Source organism: Girardinichthys multiradiatus, chromosome 22 (assembly GCF_021462225.1).
Source record: "Girardinichthys multiradiatus isolate DD_20200921_A chromosome 22, DD_fGirMul_XY1, whole genome shotgun sequence".
Lineage (NCBI taxonomy): Eukaryota > Metazoa > Chordata > Actinopteri > Cyprinodontiformes > Goodeidae > Girardinichthys > Girardinichthys multiradiatus.
Genome location: NC_061814.1, coordinates 32,210,800 through 32,229,140, shown reverse-complemented (window position 1 = coordinate 32,229,140; position 18,341 = coordinate 32,210,800). Strand labels below are relative to the sequence as shown.

General features: G+C 39.7%; 1 protein-coding gene across 1 annotated transcript; it reads left to right on the top strand.

Annotated features, from left to right (window-relative positions):
* Window positions 1–485: 485 nt before the first annotated feature.
* Window positions 486–18,322, top strand: capn1a (calpain 1, (mu/I) large subunit a). The gene is made up of 22 exons (XM_047352048.1): window positions 486–640; window positions 3,079–3,351; window positions 4,407–4,476; window positions 4,558–4,676; window positions 4,763–4,896; window positions 5,008–5,176; window positions 5,250–5,333; window positions 5,414–5,499; window positions 6,956–7,030; window positions 8,992–9,152; window positions 10,402–10,571; window positions 10,696–10,707; window positions 13,369–13,580; window positions 13,663–13,702; window positions 13,790–13,855; window positions 14,024–14,081; window positions 15,525–15,589; window positions 15,726–15,794; window positions 15,869–15,947; window positions 16,050–16,163; window positions 17,456–17,514; window positions 17,591–18,322. Exons 2-22 carry the CDS (start codon window positions 3,106–3,108, stop codon window positions 17,615–17,617), a joined length of 2,115 nt encoding a protein of 704 aa, XP_047208004.1. The 5' UTR covers window positions 486–640; window positions 3,079–3,105; the 3' UTR covers window positions 17,618–18,322.
* Window positions 18,323–18,341: the final 19 nt, after the last annotated feature.

The following is an 18,341-nucleotide window of genomic DNA, read 5'->3' as shown; positions in this document are numbered from 1 at the left end:
AAAACGTTGCCCAAATAATATAAGTCTATTATCTGAGATTAAATTAGTATTCAAATAAAATTGACCTTCCCTTTCTTTAATTATAAAGGATTTATTCAAAATTACTTTTGAATTATATGTTTTTCAGGTAATTGAATACCTAGAACAGGGTTGTGCCAAACACAGCACATGATAAATGAAATGTCTCATAAAAAGTGAACCATAGATGCTTGAGCTGGATGAATCATATTATATAACGGTTTATTCAGTTTTTCCTGAAAACACAACAAAAAATTAAAAAAAATAAATGGTCAGTTTATCAAAAATGATGGTGCCTAAATGGTCTTCCAATTCTGGAATGACCCGTGTTCTTTTCTTATTCAAACTAATTTATAATTTATTGACGTCATTCATATCAGAGCCCTTTTTTTCCAGTCTTTGGCGCCCCTAGCGGCCACAGTTTGGTACTGGTGGTGAGCAGTGGGGCCTCCTCCTGAAGTGGGCCGGTCTATCCTGCAGTGCGTGTGTGAACGTGTGCACACAGAAAGAGAGGAGGGCTGGACCACTCATACTGTCCCCCTGTCACTGATTCACAGATTCAGCACAATAAACGCGTTTTGTTTCATACTCAGGGAGTCTGAAGCTGCCTTCCTAACCGGTGGTGAGTTGATGCCTTCGTTCAACTGAAAGACTTTATTTAGACACAGTTTGTGATTAACGGTGGGTTTATTGTGGTGCAGGGTAGTGTACGGAGAGCTGGGTTTAATCTGCTGCACTCTGTCGCTCTGATAAGAATAGACAAGGAAGCGACAGCTGCGCAATGAGATAGGCAGAATCAGTTCAGCCTCTGATTTCTACTGTAAAATATGTGCAGCTTTGATCTATAGTTGGGAGAAACCTTGGTATAATAGGAGGGGCACAGACAAGCCACTTGAAGACAGGCCTGCATGTTCTTACTGAACAGGTGCTGCAGAGCAGTTTGGGTTTAATCTGCAGGCCTGACTAATTGTGTCTTTTTCAAGTAGCTGAACAAATCCACTGAGGATTTAGCAAAGTGTTTAATATAGTGTATGTACATCATTTGTTTGGCCCCTGCAGTCATCTCACAGAGAGACTGCTTGTTGTTTTAGGGTGTTGTTCAGGGTTGAAGTCCAATGGATCATATCATCATTACTTTACTGCAGGGATCAGCATTTTCTTTCTTCCCCTGCTACTGGAGAAAAAGAGATCCATTTGGTTCTGTGTTTTCCTTCTGACACTGGAGAGGGACATTCCTGTAAAGTCTCCACTATAGCCAGGGGCCTCAGATTGGGGGCTGGCCTCTTTGAACAATGTCCTTGTCTTTTTTTGTTTTTTATCAAAAGCATTGTCTCTTTTGACTCCTCAATCATGTATTCAGAGTTACTGGGCCTTGATGACCATGGGATGGTGTATTCATGGTGATAATCAGTGTTAGTTTACTGCCAGACAGTTTTAGTTTTCACCTTATGACTAGAGAACCTTCTTCCACATGTTTGGTGTGTCCCCTGCGCCTCTTTGCTTCCACTTCAAAATTACGTACTACTTACTGTTGGTTTGTCACACAAAAATCCAGACAAAATAAAGTTTTTGTCTGTAACATGATATACTGTGAAGGCTTTCTCAAGGCACTGTACCTCCATCCAAGTTTTCTTTACAGACTCAGCTCATTAGGATTCCTCTGGAGTTGAGCAGAGCTACACAATTGTTCTAGTTTTTCCCCAGAACAGACCTAGTAAGGGACGTAGCAGCCTTTGTGTTGTTATTGAGTTAATTATATATATATTTTTAGTCGTTCCTCTGATGTGAAATAAAATGAAGTTAAAACTGAAAATTATTAGCAGTTATCTGATTTATTTCTGGCTCCAAATCCATGAATAATCTTTTCTCTCTCTTTCCTTCTTTTTACCTCATTGTAAAAAGAATAGGTATCGTATTTCTAACATGTTTTCTGGTATTTCTTTAATTTAAGCTTTGCTGTGTTTAAAGTGATGGGTCTTGTGTCACATGTATCCCCTTTTTTATTCTTTAATGTGCGCATGCTTTGTTTGCTAATTATTCTCCACTGGGCTTTTATTTTTGTTGGTTTCTAACTAATGTTTTTCTGTCTGTACATTTGCTTTGACTTGATAATTGGCTACCTATTAGGCACGTTTTAATGTGAAATGAAAAGCTTTGCTTGGAAAAAAAATATCTGAATTAGTATTTTCTTTTTTAAAACAATATTCTAGACCCAAGTGCTGGGATCATTAGCCTTTTTTAATGTACATTTGCATTTCCTAGACTTTTTCTGAATCCTTAATACTCACAGCTACAAACTTCAGTGCTTTTATTGTAACTTTTTTGTGTTAGACCTTCACAAAGTAGTGCCTATTATCAAAATGGATGGCTTTCAAGAATTTGGACATACAAACGTTTGAAAAGTGAAATGTGTGTTTGTATTGAGCCCCACTTTTTGCTGCAGTCACAGCTGTAAGTCGTTTGGGTTTGGTTTCTACCAGCTTTGCACTTCTAGAGATAGAACTGTTTGCCCGTTCATTTTTGTGAAATTGCTCAAGCTCTTTCTAATTGGATGGACAGCATCTGCGAACGTCAGTTTTTAAGTCTAGTTGTAGATTCTTAGTTGGATTTAGGTCCAGACTTTGATAGGGCTGTTCAAACTCACGCAGTGATCGAAACCTCCACTGTAATTCTGGCCGTATGTTTATTATTGTCGTGCTTGAAGGGGATCCTCCTCAGTGTATATATACTGAGATAATTTACAGACAGGTGAACCCTGTTTACCGATTTGGTGGGTTCTGAAGGTGTAGTCCCACTGGGTTTTATTCATGGGTTTTAGAGCAATGGGGGCAGAATATGCAGTTGAGTTTTTTCCCTTTTTAAATGTTTATAAATTTATAATCAGTAATAAATAATTGTGAAAAAAAAGCTTTGACTTGCAGAAGTCTGCTGAAAACAGATATTTTAAATTTGTTCTAAACAGATTTACCACTGGATACAATGTCATAACATTCAGAAAAGAGTGTGTCACTGTTTAGCTTGCTGCTATTTTTAAATTGCACCTTGCATACCTACCCACAGGCTCCATATTTCTGTCCTGCTCCCAGTATGTATTCGGTTGGTGGGATATCTGCAAGCATATACGCCAACAGGCTTCGATCAGAGGGCATGGGTTCCAAGGAGCAGGCTGTGCACTTTGCCAGCCAGGACTACGAAGCTTTGAAGCAGGAGTGTCTGGAGGCAGGCTGCTTGTTTGAGGACCCCTGCTTCCCTGCTGAGCCTCCATCTCTGGGCTTTAAAGAGCTTGCCCCGTATTCATCTAAAACCAGAGATGTGGAGTGGGTGAGACCCACGGTAAGGAAATAAATTACTGGAAAGTTTATGCTTTACTGACTGATAATTTTGGGCATGCGCCAGTAGGAGATGCTAACAGTATGATAATGTTGAGTGAAAATACCATGGCTTCACAGTATTTACACACATTTTAAGCAAAAATTAGCTATAACGAGTTCTAAATTTAATAGTTTTCAGATGCTGTTAGTTTAAAAGATTAAAACTTTTTGCCAGTTTACTGCTCTTTATATAATACACAAGATGATATTAACAGGTTAATCACTCAAAGTATCTGCTCTGGAAGCCAGCCTGCACTCTGCTGCTTAACAGATAGGCTCCTCATAGGTTGCCAACTGTAGTTTTAAAACATTGTTACCTTTAGAGTGAGTGGCTCTCCTTTAGTTTCCACACTTTTACTATTACTGTTTCATGTGAGTATAAAATAATTTTTTGAACAGCCAATTTTGTTTTTTTCAGTAAGTGAGGAAAAGTGTAGGGGCCTTCTTTCAACCAGCTGAACGACAGTGTGCAGCAACAGGTAGAGGAGGGTTGACACTGCTCTATAAAGCCAGAGAAAATTCTGGCCTCTCATTCAAATGGAAAGTATAAAAATAATAACTTAAATTATTAAAACTTTTATCTAATAAATGAAGTAAATAAAATAATTATCGAAAGCATAACTTTTAAATGCCTTGCTACCAGCAACTAGTCTAGTTAATATTTTTCCTTTTTCCACATTACAGACCTGAAGCAGATCAGATGGATTCTTGCTTTGAATGCTCGACATGTAATATTTCAGGACAGAAATTAAATTTTGAATGTTGCATGTAAGCAGGGGTATCATGTCTCACTTCATGTCCTGCAAACCCGGACAGAATCAGACCTGTAGGGACTTGCATTCTAAAGACCGCTGCAGCTGTTGGCTTCTCATGGCATTCTCAGACCTCTCCCCACTCTGACATTTGTTTACAGCTCCCAGTATAAACATCAGTAAAAACTAATTGGGGGCATTCAGAACAAGAAATAATGTATGGAAGGAATTTGATTGTCTTGACCCATTTGTGTTATCTTTATAGGAACTGACAGGTGACCCTCAGTTTATTGTGGGAGGAGCCACCAGAACCGACATCTGCCAGGGAGCTTTAGGTGAGTTATCAATTTCTTGTTAGAATTAGTTAAATAAACAGGTTCTGATGAAGGTTTCTGCGCACTTTTTCTCCCCTGCAGGTGACTGCTGGCTCTTGGCAGCCATAGCCTCTCTGACCCTGAATGAGAGGCTCCTTCATCAGGTTGTTCCACACGGCCAGTCCTTCCAAGATGACTACGCTGGAATCTTCCACTTCCAGGTTGCTTCTTTACAGTTTCTACTCTTCCTTTTTTATTTCTCTTTAGCAAACTTGATGGATCTCTTTTTTAATGCTTTGCATTGCAGTTCTGGCAGTTTGGTGAATGGGTAGACGTTGTGATTGACGATCGATTGCCTGTCAAAGAAGGAGAGCTCATGTTTGTCCATTCAGCTGAGGGCAATGAATTTTGGAGTGCACTCCTCGAGAAAGCTTATGCCAAGTAGGTTTTAAAAATCCCTTGCATTAGTTTGTTTAGAGGGATATTCTGAAGTGCTGCTGCTGCTGCTGCTAAGAGCAATTATTCTGAAGTGTTTCTCTAATGTGTTATCAGGCTAAATGGCTCCTATGAGGCTCTCTCTGGAGGAAGTACCACTGAGGGCTTTGAGGACTTCACAGGGGGTGTGTCTGAGATGTACGAGCTGCGCAAGGCTCCCAGAGATCTCTACAGGATAATCGGTAAAGCCTTGGAGAGGGGCTCCCTGCTGGGCTGTTCTATCGACGTAAGTGCTGATTGCACCTAAAAAGACCAATTTATTTCCATGTTATTTAATTTCTGCTCACTTGTTGAAACAGATCACCAGTGCCTTTGACATGGAGGCTGTGACATTTAAGAAGCTTGTGAAGGGCCACGCTTACTCCGTCACCGGACTGAAGGAGGTGTGTCTCTGCACGAATCTGTTAAAAACCAAGCATGAAAGTTGTGGTTTTTCATTTACCACCTCTCTGCTGTGTCACAGGTTAATTACCATGGCAACTTGGTGCGCCTTATCCGAATACGTAACCCCTGGGGCCAGGTGGAGTGGACAGGTGCCTGGAGTGACAAGTGAGAATGTTCAAACTGGGATTTACAGGCGTATTTTAAAAAGTTTATTTATTTTGATATCCAAATTCAATTATTAAATGGATTAATTACACAAAGAGGATGTATTTCAAGACATACTTTTCCCTTCCACTCAACTTTCCATCAACGTGTTTGGATACAGCACTCTGTTTAACAACTCTGAGGGGTATTACTGACTGTCTGCTGAACATTTGGTGTTTTACCTGTCTTCTCCATAATGTGTAGGCAATAACATCAAATTTTTTTTATAGATTTTTGAAATTTGTCATATGCATTTATTGTAATTTTCATTTCTTTTCAGAAACTGAATTTTAGGCTTTCATGAGCAGTTTGCCATAATTATCAAAATTAATTAAAGTAAAAGCTTGAAATATACCACTGTTTTTCATCGTCGACTTCTGCTTCATCCGGGACCGGGTCGCAGGGGCAGCAGACTCAGTAGAGACGACCAGACTTCCCTCTCCCCAGAGACCACCTCCAGCTCTTCCAGGTGGAGCCCAAGGCATTCCCAGGCCAGCCGAGAGACATAGTCCCTCCCCTGGGCCTCCTCCCGGTGGCATGTGCCTGGAACACCTCACGGGGGGAGGCGTCCAGGAGGCATCCGATACAAATGCCAAAGCCACCTCAACTGACTCTTCTTGATGTGGTGGAGCTGCAGCTCTACTCCAAGGCCCTCCTGGATAGCCGAGCTCCTCACCCTATCTCTAAGGAAGTGACCCGCCACCCAGTGGAGGAAGCTCATTTCAGTCGCTTGTATCTGGGATCTCGTTCTTTCGATAATGACCCAAAGTTCATGGCCATAGGTGAGGGTAGGAACGTAGACCAACCGGTAAATTGAGAGCTTCGCTTTGTGGCTTAGCTCTCTCTTCACCACAACGGACCGGCACAGCGCCCCCGTTACTGCGGTTGCCACACCAATCCGTCTGTCGATCTCCCGCTCCATTCTCCCCCCCACTCGTAAACAAGACCCTGAGATATTTGAACTCCTTCACTTGAGGTAGGAGTTCCCCTCCAACCCGAAGAGGGCAAGTCCCTTTTCCAGTGAAGAGCCATGGCCTTGGACTTGGAGGAGCTGATCCTCATCCCAGCTGCTTCCCACTCGGCTGCGAACTGCCCCAGTGCATGCTGTAGGGCTTGGCTAGAGGGGGCCAGCAGGACCACGTCATCTGCAAAAAGAAGAGACAAAATCCCCTGGTCCCATACCAGACCCCCTCCGGCCTAGAAATCCTGTCCATGGTAGTTATGAACAGGACCAGTGACAAGGGGCAGCCTTTTGAATTAAATTACTGAAATAAATGAAATCCTTGATATTTAAATTTATTAGGATGTACCTGTATATGCCTTCTTAAGGCTTAAGACTTTTCTATCACTGGTTTATTTTGTGAACATTTAGTTTTAGAGAGATTATCTCTTCTTATACAGTGTCTCTTACTTATAGTTCCAATGAATGGGATGAGATTGACCCATCTGAGCGTGAAGACCTGCATCTTAACATGGAAGATGGAGAGTTTTGGTAAGATTTACCTGATGGAATGTTTTAAGATACCACAAGAAGTTGAAAGGAATAATATGCATTGCTTTTTGATTTGGGTTTATACAGTGGCCTCCACAGGTGTTGTCTCTGGTAAAGTTAAAAAGCCTTAAAAATAATGTAATCTTCTATTGCAGTAGCAAAATCTTGCACTGAAAAATCCAACCTTTACCTTTAGTACATTTAGTCATTTCTTTTTACAAAATCCCAGGTGCTTTTGTATAAATGTATAAAGTGTCAAAATGCTTTAGTTACATTTATTTTATAAATTGAACAAAGCATCTAGGAACTTAGTGATTATTGAGCAGAATGGCTACATGCCTAAACATATCTATAGTACATTTCACATATCTACAGTCAGAACAATTAATATAATTTTTTTTTTAACAACTGGAACCGAATCAAACAAGCCTGGGTGGGGACGCAAGTTTATGTTGCCACCACACGCATTGTGCAGACTGGTGAGACAGTTTTTCCTGTCCTGCGGTAGCTTACTTTAACATGTGTTTGCTAAACTAAAGTGCTAAAGCATTCCATACTCATTGTGATCCCTGTGATGCCGTGGGCCCTGGGTAACCTTGTTGAAGTGCATGGTAAATGTAGTCTTTGAAATTGACATTTTTAAAAATTCCCCAGACTCAGGGTGCCTAAATCCTGTCCTCGAGAGCTACTATCCTGCAACGTTTAGATACATCCCTGCTGCAGTGCACCTGAATCAAATGAATGGCTCATTACCTGGCATCTGCAGAGCTGAATGGCATGCTGAGGAGGGAATTCTGCCATTTCATTCAGGTGTTGGGGAAGGGATGCATCTAAGAATATGAAAGGATAACCGCTCTCGGGGACTGGACTTGGGCACCCCTGATCTAACACATGTGGCCAAATCAAAAGAGAAATTAATTCTAAGATACTAAATCAACATTTTGCAATGGCTATCTCAGTTCCTTGACATAGTAAATATGTATGACATAGTAAATATGTATATCACCTATGGGGTTATCTGAAGACATGAGAGCACAAGACATGATTGAGAAATCTGGATGATCTAGGGAGATTGTGCAAAGATGAGTAGCCAAAGATCCCTCTCTCTGTATGGTAAACTTGTCAAATGTTACAGAAGAAGACTGCGCTTTTCTCATGTCAAAAAGAGAGTTCAATTCAATTCAGTTTTATTTATATAGCGCCAATTCACAACACGTCATCTCAAGGCACTTCACAACAGTCAGGTACATGCATTCCAATTAATCCTAACCATTGAGCAGTGCCGTCGGAGTTAGCTTTTTATTCAAGATAAAAAGTTTTTCTGTCTAAGGAAACCCAGCAGATTGCATCCAGTCAGTGACTTGCAGCATTCCCTCCTCCCGGATGAGCATGTAGGGACAGTGGACAGTCACTGGCGTTGACTTTGCAGCAATCCCTCATACTGAGCATACATGCATGCTCATACTGAGCATGCATGTAGCGACAGTGGAGAGGAAAAACTCCCTTTTAACAGGAAGAAACCTCCAGCAGAACCAGGCTCAGTGTGAGCGGCCATCTGCCACGACCGACTGGGGGTTTGAGAGAACAGAGCAGAGACACAAAGAGAACAAAGAAGCACTGATCCAGGAGTACTTTCTATGGGAAGGAAAAGTAAATGTTAATTCATGTAGCTCCTTTAGTCATTTCACCTAGAAAGAAAGTACAGATAAACTCTGAGCTAGTTTTCAAGGTTAGAGTCTGAAAGAGAGCACATAGAGTTAATCACAGTAAAAGCTCAGTCAATTGCCATGTCTAGCAGAGAGAAAGGGTTAAACACTAAAAGACAGGGCTGTGTGGGTTATACATAGTAGTAACAGGATGAACTAGTGAATTATTTATTAATCCAAACTAATCTCATCTAGCTTTTAATCAAACTATATGCATAGTTTAAAAGTGAGTGGTTCTGCTTTTTTTTTGTCCAGGATGTCCTTCAGTGATTTCTTGAGGCAGTTTTCTCGCCTGGAGATCTGTAACTTGACTCCAGACGTTCTGAGTGAGGACAGCCTCAGTCACTGGAACACCATGAAGTTCTACGGTACATGGAGGAGAGGTAGCACCGCAGGGGGCTGCAGGAACCATCCTAGTGAGTGGCTGTCAAACAGACCACTAAAGGTCTAATGCAAAAACCTAAAAACATGTAATGGAATAATAACATCAGGGTTCCTATAAAGTCATACAGAAGCTGGAAAAGTATAGTATTTGCATTTATAATTTTCCATGTAAGGGGAAAAAAGAACATTTAGTATGGGAAAATGTTTGCTTTTTTCAGACTTTTCTAATGTCTACCGTTTTCTGCATTTGCTTAATAAATGCAGTGATTTCATTTTATTATGTATTAAATTGACATTCTCTATCTTTAAATTACCACAAAGTTTGCTGATTTGAATATTTTACCCATCAGCATTTTAGGATTTTCACTTGGTGACTGAATGCACACTTATTGAAAAATCAGGAAAGGGCAATTTTATGCTACCTTTTTAGGTCTCTAAAGAACTTTAAATTCTGAAAAGGACAGACTTTTAAATTTGTTGATATCGCTTTATAAAGCACTGAATGGGCTTGAGCCAAACTACATTTCTGAGTTGCAAGTCAGGTATAAGGCAAGTAGATCTGTTAGCTCTTCAGAGACCTACTCACTCAGTTTTCCCAAGACCAGAACAAAACGGGGGAGGCAGCGTTTAGTTTCTATGCTCATCAGCTGTGGAATAAACTGCCTGAAAACCTGATATGTGCAGAAACTGTTGGTTTGTTTAAATAAGGACTAAAAAACATTGAGTTTACAGCAGCTTTTGATCAAAGAATCTCACTAATTAATAGTTTGCCCAGTCAGGGATTAGATAATAATCACTGGACAGGTATTTGTACTTTTTTCATAGCTATTTGTATATTTTAAATCTGTAATTTACATTTGATTTTATTTATGCAATGCAAGTGTTTGACATTTTGATCTCTCTTTTATGAGTTTTGTGGGGGTTTTTTGTTTTGTTTTATTGTTTTCCTTTGATTGCCTGTAAAGAACTTTATTTGAATGGTGCAATGCAAATAGATTTGCCTTTCATTCAAGTTCAACAGAACATGTAGTTTTTAGATGGGGTCTAAAATTCCAGTTATAGCCATAAAAGAGTTGCCTTATTATTTAGGGAAACTAAAGATAATAAGAGTTGACTACTATTCAAGCTGGTCAAAGTTAATACTTTTGTGTTCAAATGTCCAGACTTTTATAACAAAGGGTAAAAATATAAATTATGGAAAAGTTAAATAATGTGTAGGAACCCTATAAAGTGTGTAATGTTTTACAAAACAGGCTTGACATAAATGCTCCGTTTGTGTAGACACGTTTTGGATAAATCCCCAGTATAAGATCACTTTGCTGGAGGAGGATGATGACCCGGAGGATGATGAGGTGGCGTGCAGTTTTCTTGTAGCCCTCATGCAGAAGGACCGCCGCAGATACCGACGCCATGGTCAGGACATGCACACCATCGGCTTTGCTCTCTATGAGGTGAGAACAGAGCTGGGATGCAGGCATCATCTCTGTTTTCATACTACAGTTTAATGAGATGTCTTCTGCCTGTTGCCATTTGTTAACAGTTTTCCCTTCTGGTTTTTTTTTTTTTTTTTTGCAGATTCCAGAGGAGGTAGGCATAGGATCACTTTCTGCACTTTTTTCATAATGTTGTCTAATTTTCATAATTGCGACTCAGTTTGCGGTTTAGTGTAAGCCTTCCTATGCTGCTGAGACCGCAGTGGTTCCCAGTGTCTGCCCTCTTGAGAAGAGCACCAGACTATCCACTGGGTTTTACAGCATAGAGATTTTCAATATATGTCGTAAGTTACACATGATGAGTATCTTTTAAAGGTCTGAATGGAGATTAAGTATATGAAACACTGCAAAAAAAAAAAAAACAACCAAAAAAACCCTTTTTAATCTAGAATTGCAGAACTTTAAAGATTCACCATATAAAAACAAAAAGTGTAATAATGACCAATAATTTAATGGTTTTACCTATTTTAATAGTAATAAAGCCAGTAACCATATACCATAGGTTTTTAGTTATTCATTAATAGCATATTTTTAAAAATAATCTTTGAAAATGTAATAACTGAAGCCAGTCATGGTATAATAGATAAACCAGAGTACATTTCTTGGAAATATGATTTCCTTTCTGCTGTGTATTTATTTATTCTTTTTCTTGTTGTGCATATTCTCAAGAATATTTACAATGCACCCCTCCCTGTCTTTATATGTGTTCACAAGAGCCTATTTGAGAATTAACCCATGCCTAAAATCTTAATTGATCATATTGTTTATTTTTTCCTAAATGTGTGTAGCGTTAAGAGGAGCACAAAGAAATCGGACCTGATGCAGACATAGCCCACCCTGACCAAGACTATGCAAAAGGCCTCTGTGTTCGGTGTCTATTAGCTTCACAATAGGGGCGATGGAGGAGTGTTTGTCACATCTCAATAGCTGTTAGGAAGAATATATTCTACAGTTTTTTTTTTCTCAAACCTGTAATTTATTTCTCAGGGAAGGGCCGCTCCAACGACGGCATCATATAATAGAGCTCTTTTATTATTTCTGGTTGGATTAGTGTTTAACCCAAGGTCTGAGAGTGCACTAAAGCAGGGGAAATCAATGTAAAAAGTTTTAAGTTAGCAGAAGAAGATTATTACTTTAAAGTATATTACCTTGGAAGCACATTTTTATCTGAGTGTAATGTCATGATGAAGGATTTTTGCACAGTCTAGGACAGTGTGTTGAATTTGCGTCAGGTCCGATATTTTTTGAGAATCTCTTAACGCTACATAAGTAAACACAAAATTTTATGTATGGATAAATATTTAGTTAATTGCTGTGAAGTCTACTTGGTAGTTGGTCCACTTAATGCAATGCGCTAGAATTAAGGAATACGCCCTACATACATGCACAGTTATTATATTTTCAAAGGATTTTGGAAATCTATGAAGGTAATCACCAACATGAATTGTAATAGCTTATTACACTGTTGCTAAAATGTTATTACATTATGGAGTCATTGCATTATTGGCCATTTTTATATTCTTGCTTAATACACAGGCTGCTCAGTGGTGCAGTTGGAAGCATAGTTATGCTGCAGCAAGAAGGTACTGGGTTCAAATCCTAGTGCATGCGTGAGAACCCATGTGATGGACAGGTGACCTGTCCAACCACCTCTCGCCCAATGGTTGCTACACACAACAACATTTGAGACCAGATTTAGTTGTTTTCAGTAAAAGTAAATGACTAAAGTGTTGCATCTAAACTGCGAACATGATTTAAAGCTTTTCTATCATTAAGCTACAAGACCTTTTATCACACAAAAAAACCCTTGAGTTCCTGTGAAAAGCATCAGACCTGACCTCTCATCCCTACATAGGGGGATGCAGCTCAAAGTGGCTTCTCGCTGTCCTGTAAAGGGTAGAGGGTCACAAATAATTTTTTTAAAATCTTTTATCCCTTGTGTATGCATGGATCAACAAAGGGACACATGACAGAGCTGGCTTTTAAAAAGGTTTGGGAACAAACTGTTTTGAAGCATTTTATCACACTCAATGCATGCAAAAGCTTTGCATTTATTTATACCAAGCTCCTTAAACTACAGTCAATCTGCTCCATAAAGCAACTCTTATCTTTAAGTTGACTTTCATCCACACCTGGCAATAATCCATGCATTGTTTTTAAATTGATTGACGTGAAAATATGAAAACCTATATTACTGTTTAGAGGTTTTAGATACACTTTCTCATTTTATGGGTCTCTTTATTTTCATGATTATTTACATTGTAGATTCCCACCAAATGCATCGAAACTGAATGAACACACATGAAATTGTATAGTAAACAAAAAGTGTGAAATAACTCCAAACATTTTTATAATTTAGATTCTTCAAAATAGCCACCCATTGCTTTGATTACCACTTTGCTCTCTTGGCATTCTCTCCGTGAGCTTCATGAGGTGGTCACGTGAAATAGTTTTCTATTGAGTCTTGAAAGAACTTCCCAGACGTTCATTGAGAGACGACCAAAGGTTAATGTTTCAGTCATCACAGCAAAGGGCGACTACTTTAAGGAATCCAAACTAAAAAACGTATTTAAAGTTCTTTTGCAAATTTTTGTTAGCTACAAAATTCCATGTGTTCATTCACAGTTTTGATCCCTTCAGTGAGAATGTACGTACATTGTAAATATCTTGAAAATAAAGAAAACCAGTAAAGGCGTGTTTGTAAAACGTTTGACCAGTAGTGTGTATCAAGTCATTTGTCTCCTGCTGTCCTCAGTACAGAGGCTGCCAGAATGTCCACTTGAAAAAAAATTTCTTCTTGAGTCATTCATCATGCGCTCGTTCAGAGACCTTCATCAACCTGCGTGAGGTGAGCACGCGGCTGCGGCTGCCACCCGGGGAGTACCTCATCGTGCCTTCCACCTTTGAGCCTGGCAAAGAGGCAGACTTCGTCCTCAGGGTTTTCACCGAAAAGCAGTCAGAGACAGAGTGTGTGTCTGTTTCATATTTTTTTTTTTCCAGTAGTCATAAACTGTGGGAAGGAAAATCTCATATTTATTTTTTGTTGCAGAGAACTGGATGATGAAATATCTGCTGAATTTGAAGAGGAGGTGTGCATCGGGGATGCATTTTTTCAGAACTAATTGCATAAAATATATAGATTTCAGATTTTTATGTTGACTGTTTTTGTCCTGCAGGAGCATATAACAGAAGATGATATTGATGACTCATTTAAGTCCATGTTTGCCCAACTAGCAGGAGAGGTAGGTTCTAAAAATGAACCTGAAATTTAAAAAATGGTATTGATAATTTTAGCATTTACATTATTAGATGTAGAATGTCAGTAAAGCTAAAACATGATTTTAATGTGATGAAATAAGAAAATAGCTCTGGCTATGCCCATTTTCCCCCTTTCTTTGTGGTTTTTACAGGACTTTGAGATCTCTATTCGCGAGCTCAGGACAATTCTCAACAGAGTGGTCGCCCGGCGTGAGTTTTCTGCTTAACCTTAGAACAATTTTAAAGTTCCTACCTAATCCTGTTACTGGTAACACATCTCCAGTTTGTCTATTATACAGGGGTTGGACAATGAAACTGAAACACCTGTCATTTTAGTGTGGGAGGTTTCATGGCTAAATTGGACCATCCTGGTAGCCAGTCTTCATTGATTGCACATTGTACCAGTAAAAGCAGAGTGTGAAGGTTCAATTAACAGGGTAAGAGCACAGATTTGCTCAAAATATTGAAATGCAGACAACATTATGGGTGACATACCAGAGTTCAAAAGAGGACAAATTGTTGGTGCACGTCTTGCTGGCGCATCTGTGACCAAGACAGCAAATCTTTGTGATGTATCAAGAGCCACGGTATCCAGGGTAATGTCAGCATACCACCAAGAAGGACGAACCACATCCAACAGGATTAACTGTGGACGCAAGAGGAAGCTGTCAGAAAGGGATGTTCGGGTGCTAACCCGGATTGTGTCCAAAAAACATAAAACCACGGCTGCCCAAATCATGGCAGAATGAAATGTGCACCTCAACTCTCCTGTTTCCACCAGAACTGTCCGTCAGGAGCTCCACAGGGTCAATATACACGGCCGGGCTGCTATAGCCAAACCTTTGGTCACTCATGCCGATGCCAAACGTCGGTTTCAGTGGTGCAAGGAGCGCAAATCTTGGGCTGTGGACAATGTGAAACATGTATTGTTCTCTGATGAGTCCACCTTTACTGTTTTCCCCACATCCTGGAGAGTTACGGTGTGGAGAAGCCCCAAAGAAGCGTACCACCCAGACTGTTGCATGGCCAGAGTGAAGCATGGGGGTGGATCAGTGATGGTTTGGGCAGCCATATCATTGGCCCAATACTTGTGCTAGATGGGCGCGTCACTGCCAAGGACTACCGAACCATTCTTGAGGACCATGTGCATCCAATGGTTCAAACATTGTATCCTGAAGGGGGTGCCGTGTTTCAGGATGACAATGCACCAATACACACAGCAAGACTGGTGAAAGATTGGTTTGATGAACATGAAAGTGAAGTTGAACATCTCCCATGGCCTGCACAGTCACCAGATCTAAATATTATTGAGCCACTTTGGGGTGTTTTGGAGGAGTGAGTCAGGAAACGTTTTCCTCCACCAGTATCACGTAGTGACCTGGCCACTATCCTGCAAGAAGAATGGCTTAAAATCCCTCTGACCACTGTGCAGGACTTGTATATGTCATTCCCAAGACGAATTGACGCTGTATTGGCTGCAAAAGGAGGGCCTACACCATACTAATAAAATATTGTGGTCTAAAACCAGGTGTTTCAGTTTCATTGTCCAACCCCTGTAGTTCAGTGTAGTTCCTACACCACTTCCCAGACTGCCTTGCAAGCCTCTGTTTATCTTTATTTATCCAACTTAAAATCTAAATTTTGCTGTTTCAGACAAAGATCTAAAGACTGATGGCTTCAGTATTGAATCATGCAGAACCATGGTCAACCTGATGGATGTATCCTCTTGACTTATTGCACAACAATGAACCAGTCAATTCCAATTCTGCTGATTATTTCTGGAAAATATGTGCATTTGTCAGCTGAATAATTGCATCGATGTATCATTTGATGCCTTCACACATTGTTCACCAGAAAGATGGCAGTGCCCGCTTGGGACTGGTGGAATTCCAGATCCTCTGGAACAAAATCCGAAAATGGCTGGTAAGAACGAGGGAAATGGGGGCATACTCCTAATCTCTGTGTTTCTATTCACATGTTTTCTTACCTTTTTCCAGGTCATTTTCAGAGACTTTGATCTTGACAAGTCGGGGGCCATGAGCTCATATGAGATACGACTCGCCGTAGAAGCAGCAGGTATAATGTTCATGGCTATCGTGTTGGCATTAATGTACATGGTAATACATTTGTAAAACAAAATGCTTTCATATTTTTAGCTTGTACTATGTCTGCATGCAGGCTTTAAACTGAACAACCAGCTGCACCAGATTCTGGTGGCGCGGTATGCAGAGAATGAACTGATAGATTTTGACAACTTCATCTGCTGCTTGGTCAAGCTTGAAGCCATGTTCAGTGAGTAATTTTGCTATAGGTGTTGTTATAGTTTGTACACAATGTCTTAAAAAACAAATCATACCACTTGAACTTTTCACACTTTTCCACATTATAACCGTCAATGTGTTTTATTGGTATTTTATGATCACCAAAGATGTGCATAACTATGATTAAGAAACACAGCAGACATACCAAGTATCAAGTTGACAAAGTCTGAAAAGGGTTAAATATTAATAAAGGATATCTTAAGTTTTAAACATCTCACAGAGCGCTGTTCAATCAGTCATTAAAAATTAAGATTATGGCACAACTGCAAACTACCAAGAGGTGACCATCCACCTAAGCTAACCAGCTGGGCAAGGAGAGCTGTAATCAGGGAAGTAGCCAAGAGGCCCATGGTAACTCTGGAGAAGCTGCCAAGACCTACAGCTTAAGTGGGGAATCTGTTAAGACTCTTCACAAATTTGGCCTTAATTGTTGTTGAAAGAAATCCATCAGAAGTCTTGTTTGCAAGCCATGTGGGACAGAGAAAACGTGGAAGAAGGTCCTCTGCTTAGTTGAGACCAAAATTTAACTTTTTGCCCTACATGCAAAATTGATCTCTGAAAACTGCACATCACGTGTTCATGTTGATGTGTGTAAACAACAGCAAGGACATGACATGGATGGAGCTAAACACAGGATAGTGCTGGAAGAAAACCTGCTACAAATGGCAAACAAACTTGAGGCTGGGGGACAGGGCGATTCTGAACATACAGTCGAAGCTATGATGGAATGATTTAGATCCAGTGCTGTCCAATGTTTGTTCTCAAAGGCCATCATTCTGCATGTTTTAGATGTTTCGCTGGTTTAACAGCCAAGTCAAATGAATAGTTCATTACAAGGCATCTGCAGAACCTGGAGATGTAGAGAGGAGGTAATTAAGGCACCAGAATCAGCTTTGATTGAGCAGAGAAACATCTAAAACCTGCAAGACACTGTCCCTTGAGTTGGACACTCCTGGTTTAGGTCAAAGCATATCCATGTATTAGAATGACCCAGTTAGGGTCCTGGACCTGAAGCTAGTTGAGACTGAAAGGGGCTGAATACAAATGCACAGTAGGCTTTTTAGATTTTTATTTATAAAAAAACAACACTTTGAAAACCATGTATAATTTTCCTTCCATCAATTTTAAACTACCTTGCCTTGGTCTTTTGCATAAAATACAGTGACATTGGTGGTTGTAGCATGAGAAAATGTAAAAAAGCTCATGATGTAATATGGCAAGTGTTGGAAAAACAAATGCTAACATAGTAAAAACTCTGAACAGGATCTTTCCAGCAGTTTGACAAGGAGGGATCAGGAGTAGCTGAAATGAATATCGCAGAGGTGAGTGATGTTGTAAAAGACAATCTTATTTAAAACTTTTCTTTTGCCTAACATTTGTTCCTGATTCATTATTTAGTGGCTTTATCTGACCATGTGTGGATGAGGAGCCCTGCAGTTTCACAGAAAGATGCAAAAATATAGTGCCTGCTGCTCTGAGGACCCCTCAGGCTGTAAAACATCCCACCGTAGTGCAAATTAAACATAGCATAGGAGCTGTATTCTAAGAAAACCAAAGTGCACTCCATGTGTCCTGGGTATATTTTAGAAGCAATGCAAAGCCACAGCTAAAACAAAACAGGTAAATCATAGTAGCATGTGTCTTTGCATGATACACCAGCTGTAATCTGCATTATAAATAATATTTTTCTAAGTTTATTTTGATGTTACTGTCAAGTTATATAATTTATTTCACATTCTTACTAAAAATGTTTCTTACTGCAATTGTGTCATTATGCCGGTCAATATAATCATGTTTCAGTTATTTCCTAATCAAAATAATCACCTCAGAATTTCATCTGCAGCTTCGAACCTCCGCCTCAAGGTGGCAGAAGAGAACTAGTTGGTGTTAACTTTTCTTTCACTTTTAAATTGTTCAACTAGTTAAGTATTAAATTTAAGCTGAAGACACTTTTGCACTGAAATTTTAGTTGAAGGGATGCGCGAATTAAGTCACCTCACACTAATCACATATACTGTAAGTAGTATTATACTGACATAATTGTTGTTGCCATGGTAACAGCTGTTTAACGTGCCACTTATGTCTTGTGAATGTATGTTGTGCCTTCAATAAAAATTTCCCTAAAAAAGGTCTGTTTTGCAATGTATGC

Coding starts and splice junctions, on each gene's coding strand:
- capn1a (XM_047352048.1), top strand. CDS start 3,106: ATGTATTCGGTTGGTGGGATATCTGCAAGCATATACGCCAACAGGCTT. Junction 13,703..13,789: donor CTGCTGAATTTGAAGAGGAG/GTGTGCATCGGG, acceptor TTTGTCCTGCAG/GAGCATATAACAGAAGATGA. Junction 15,590..15,725: donor CCATGGTCAACCTGATGGAT/GTATCCTCTTGA, acceptor ATTGTTCACCAG/AAAGATGGCAGTGCCCGCTT.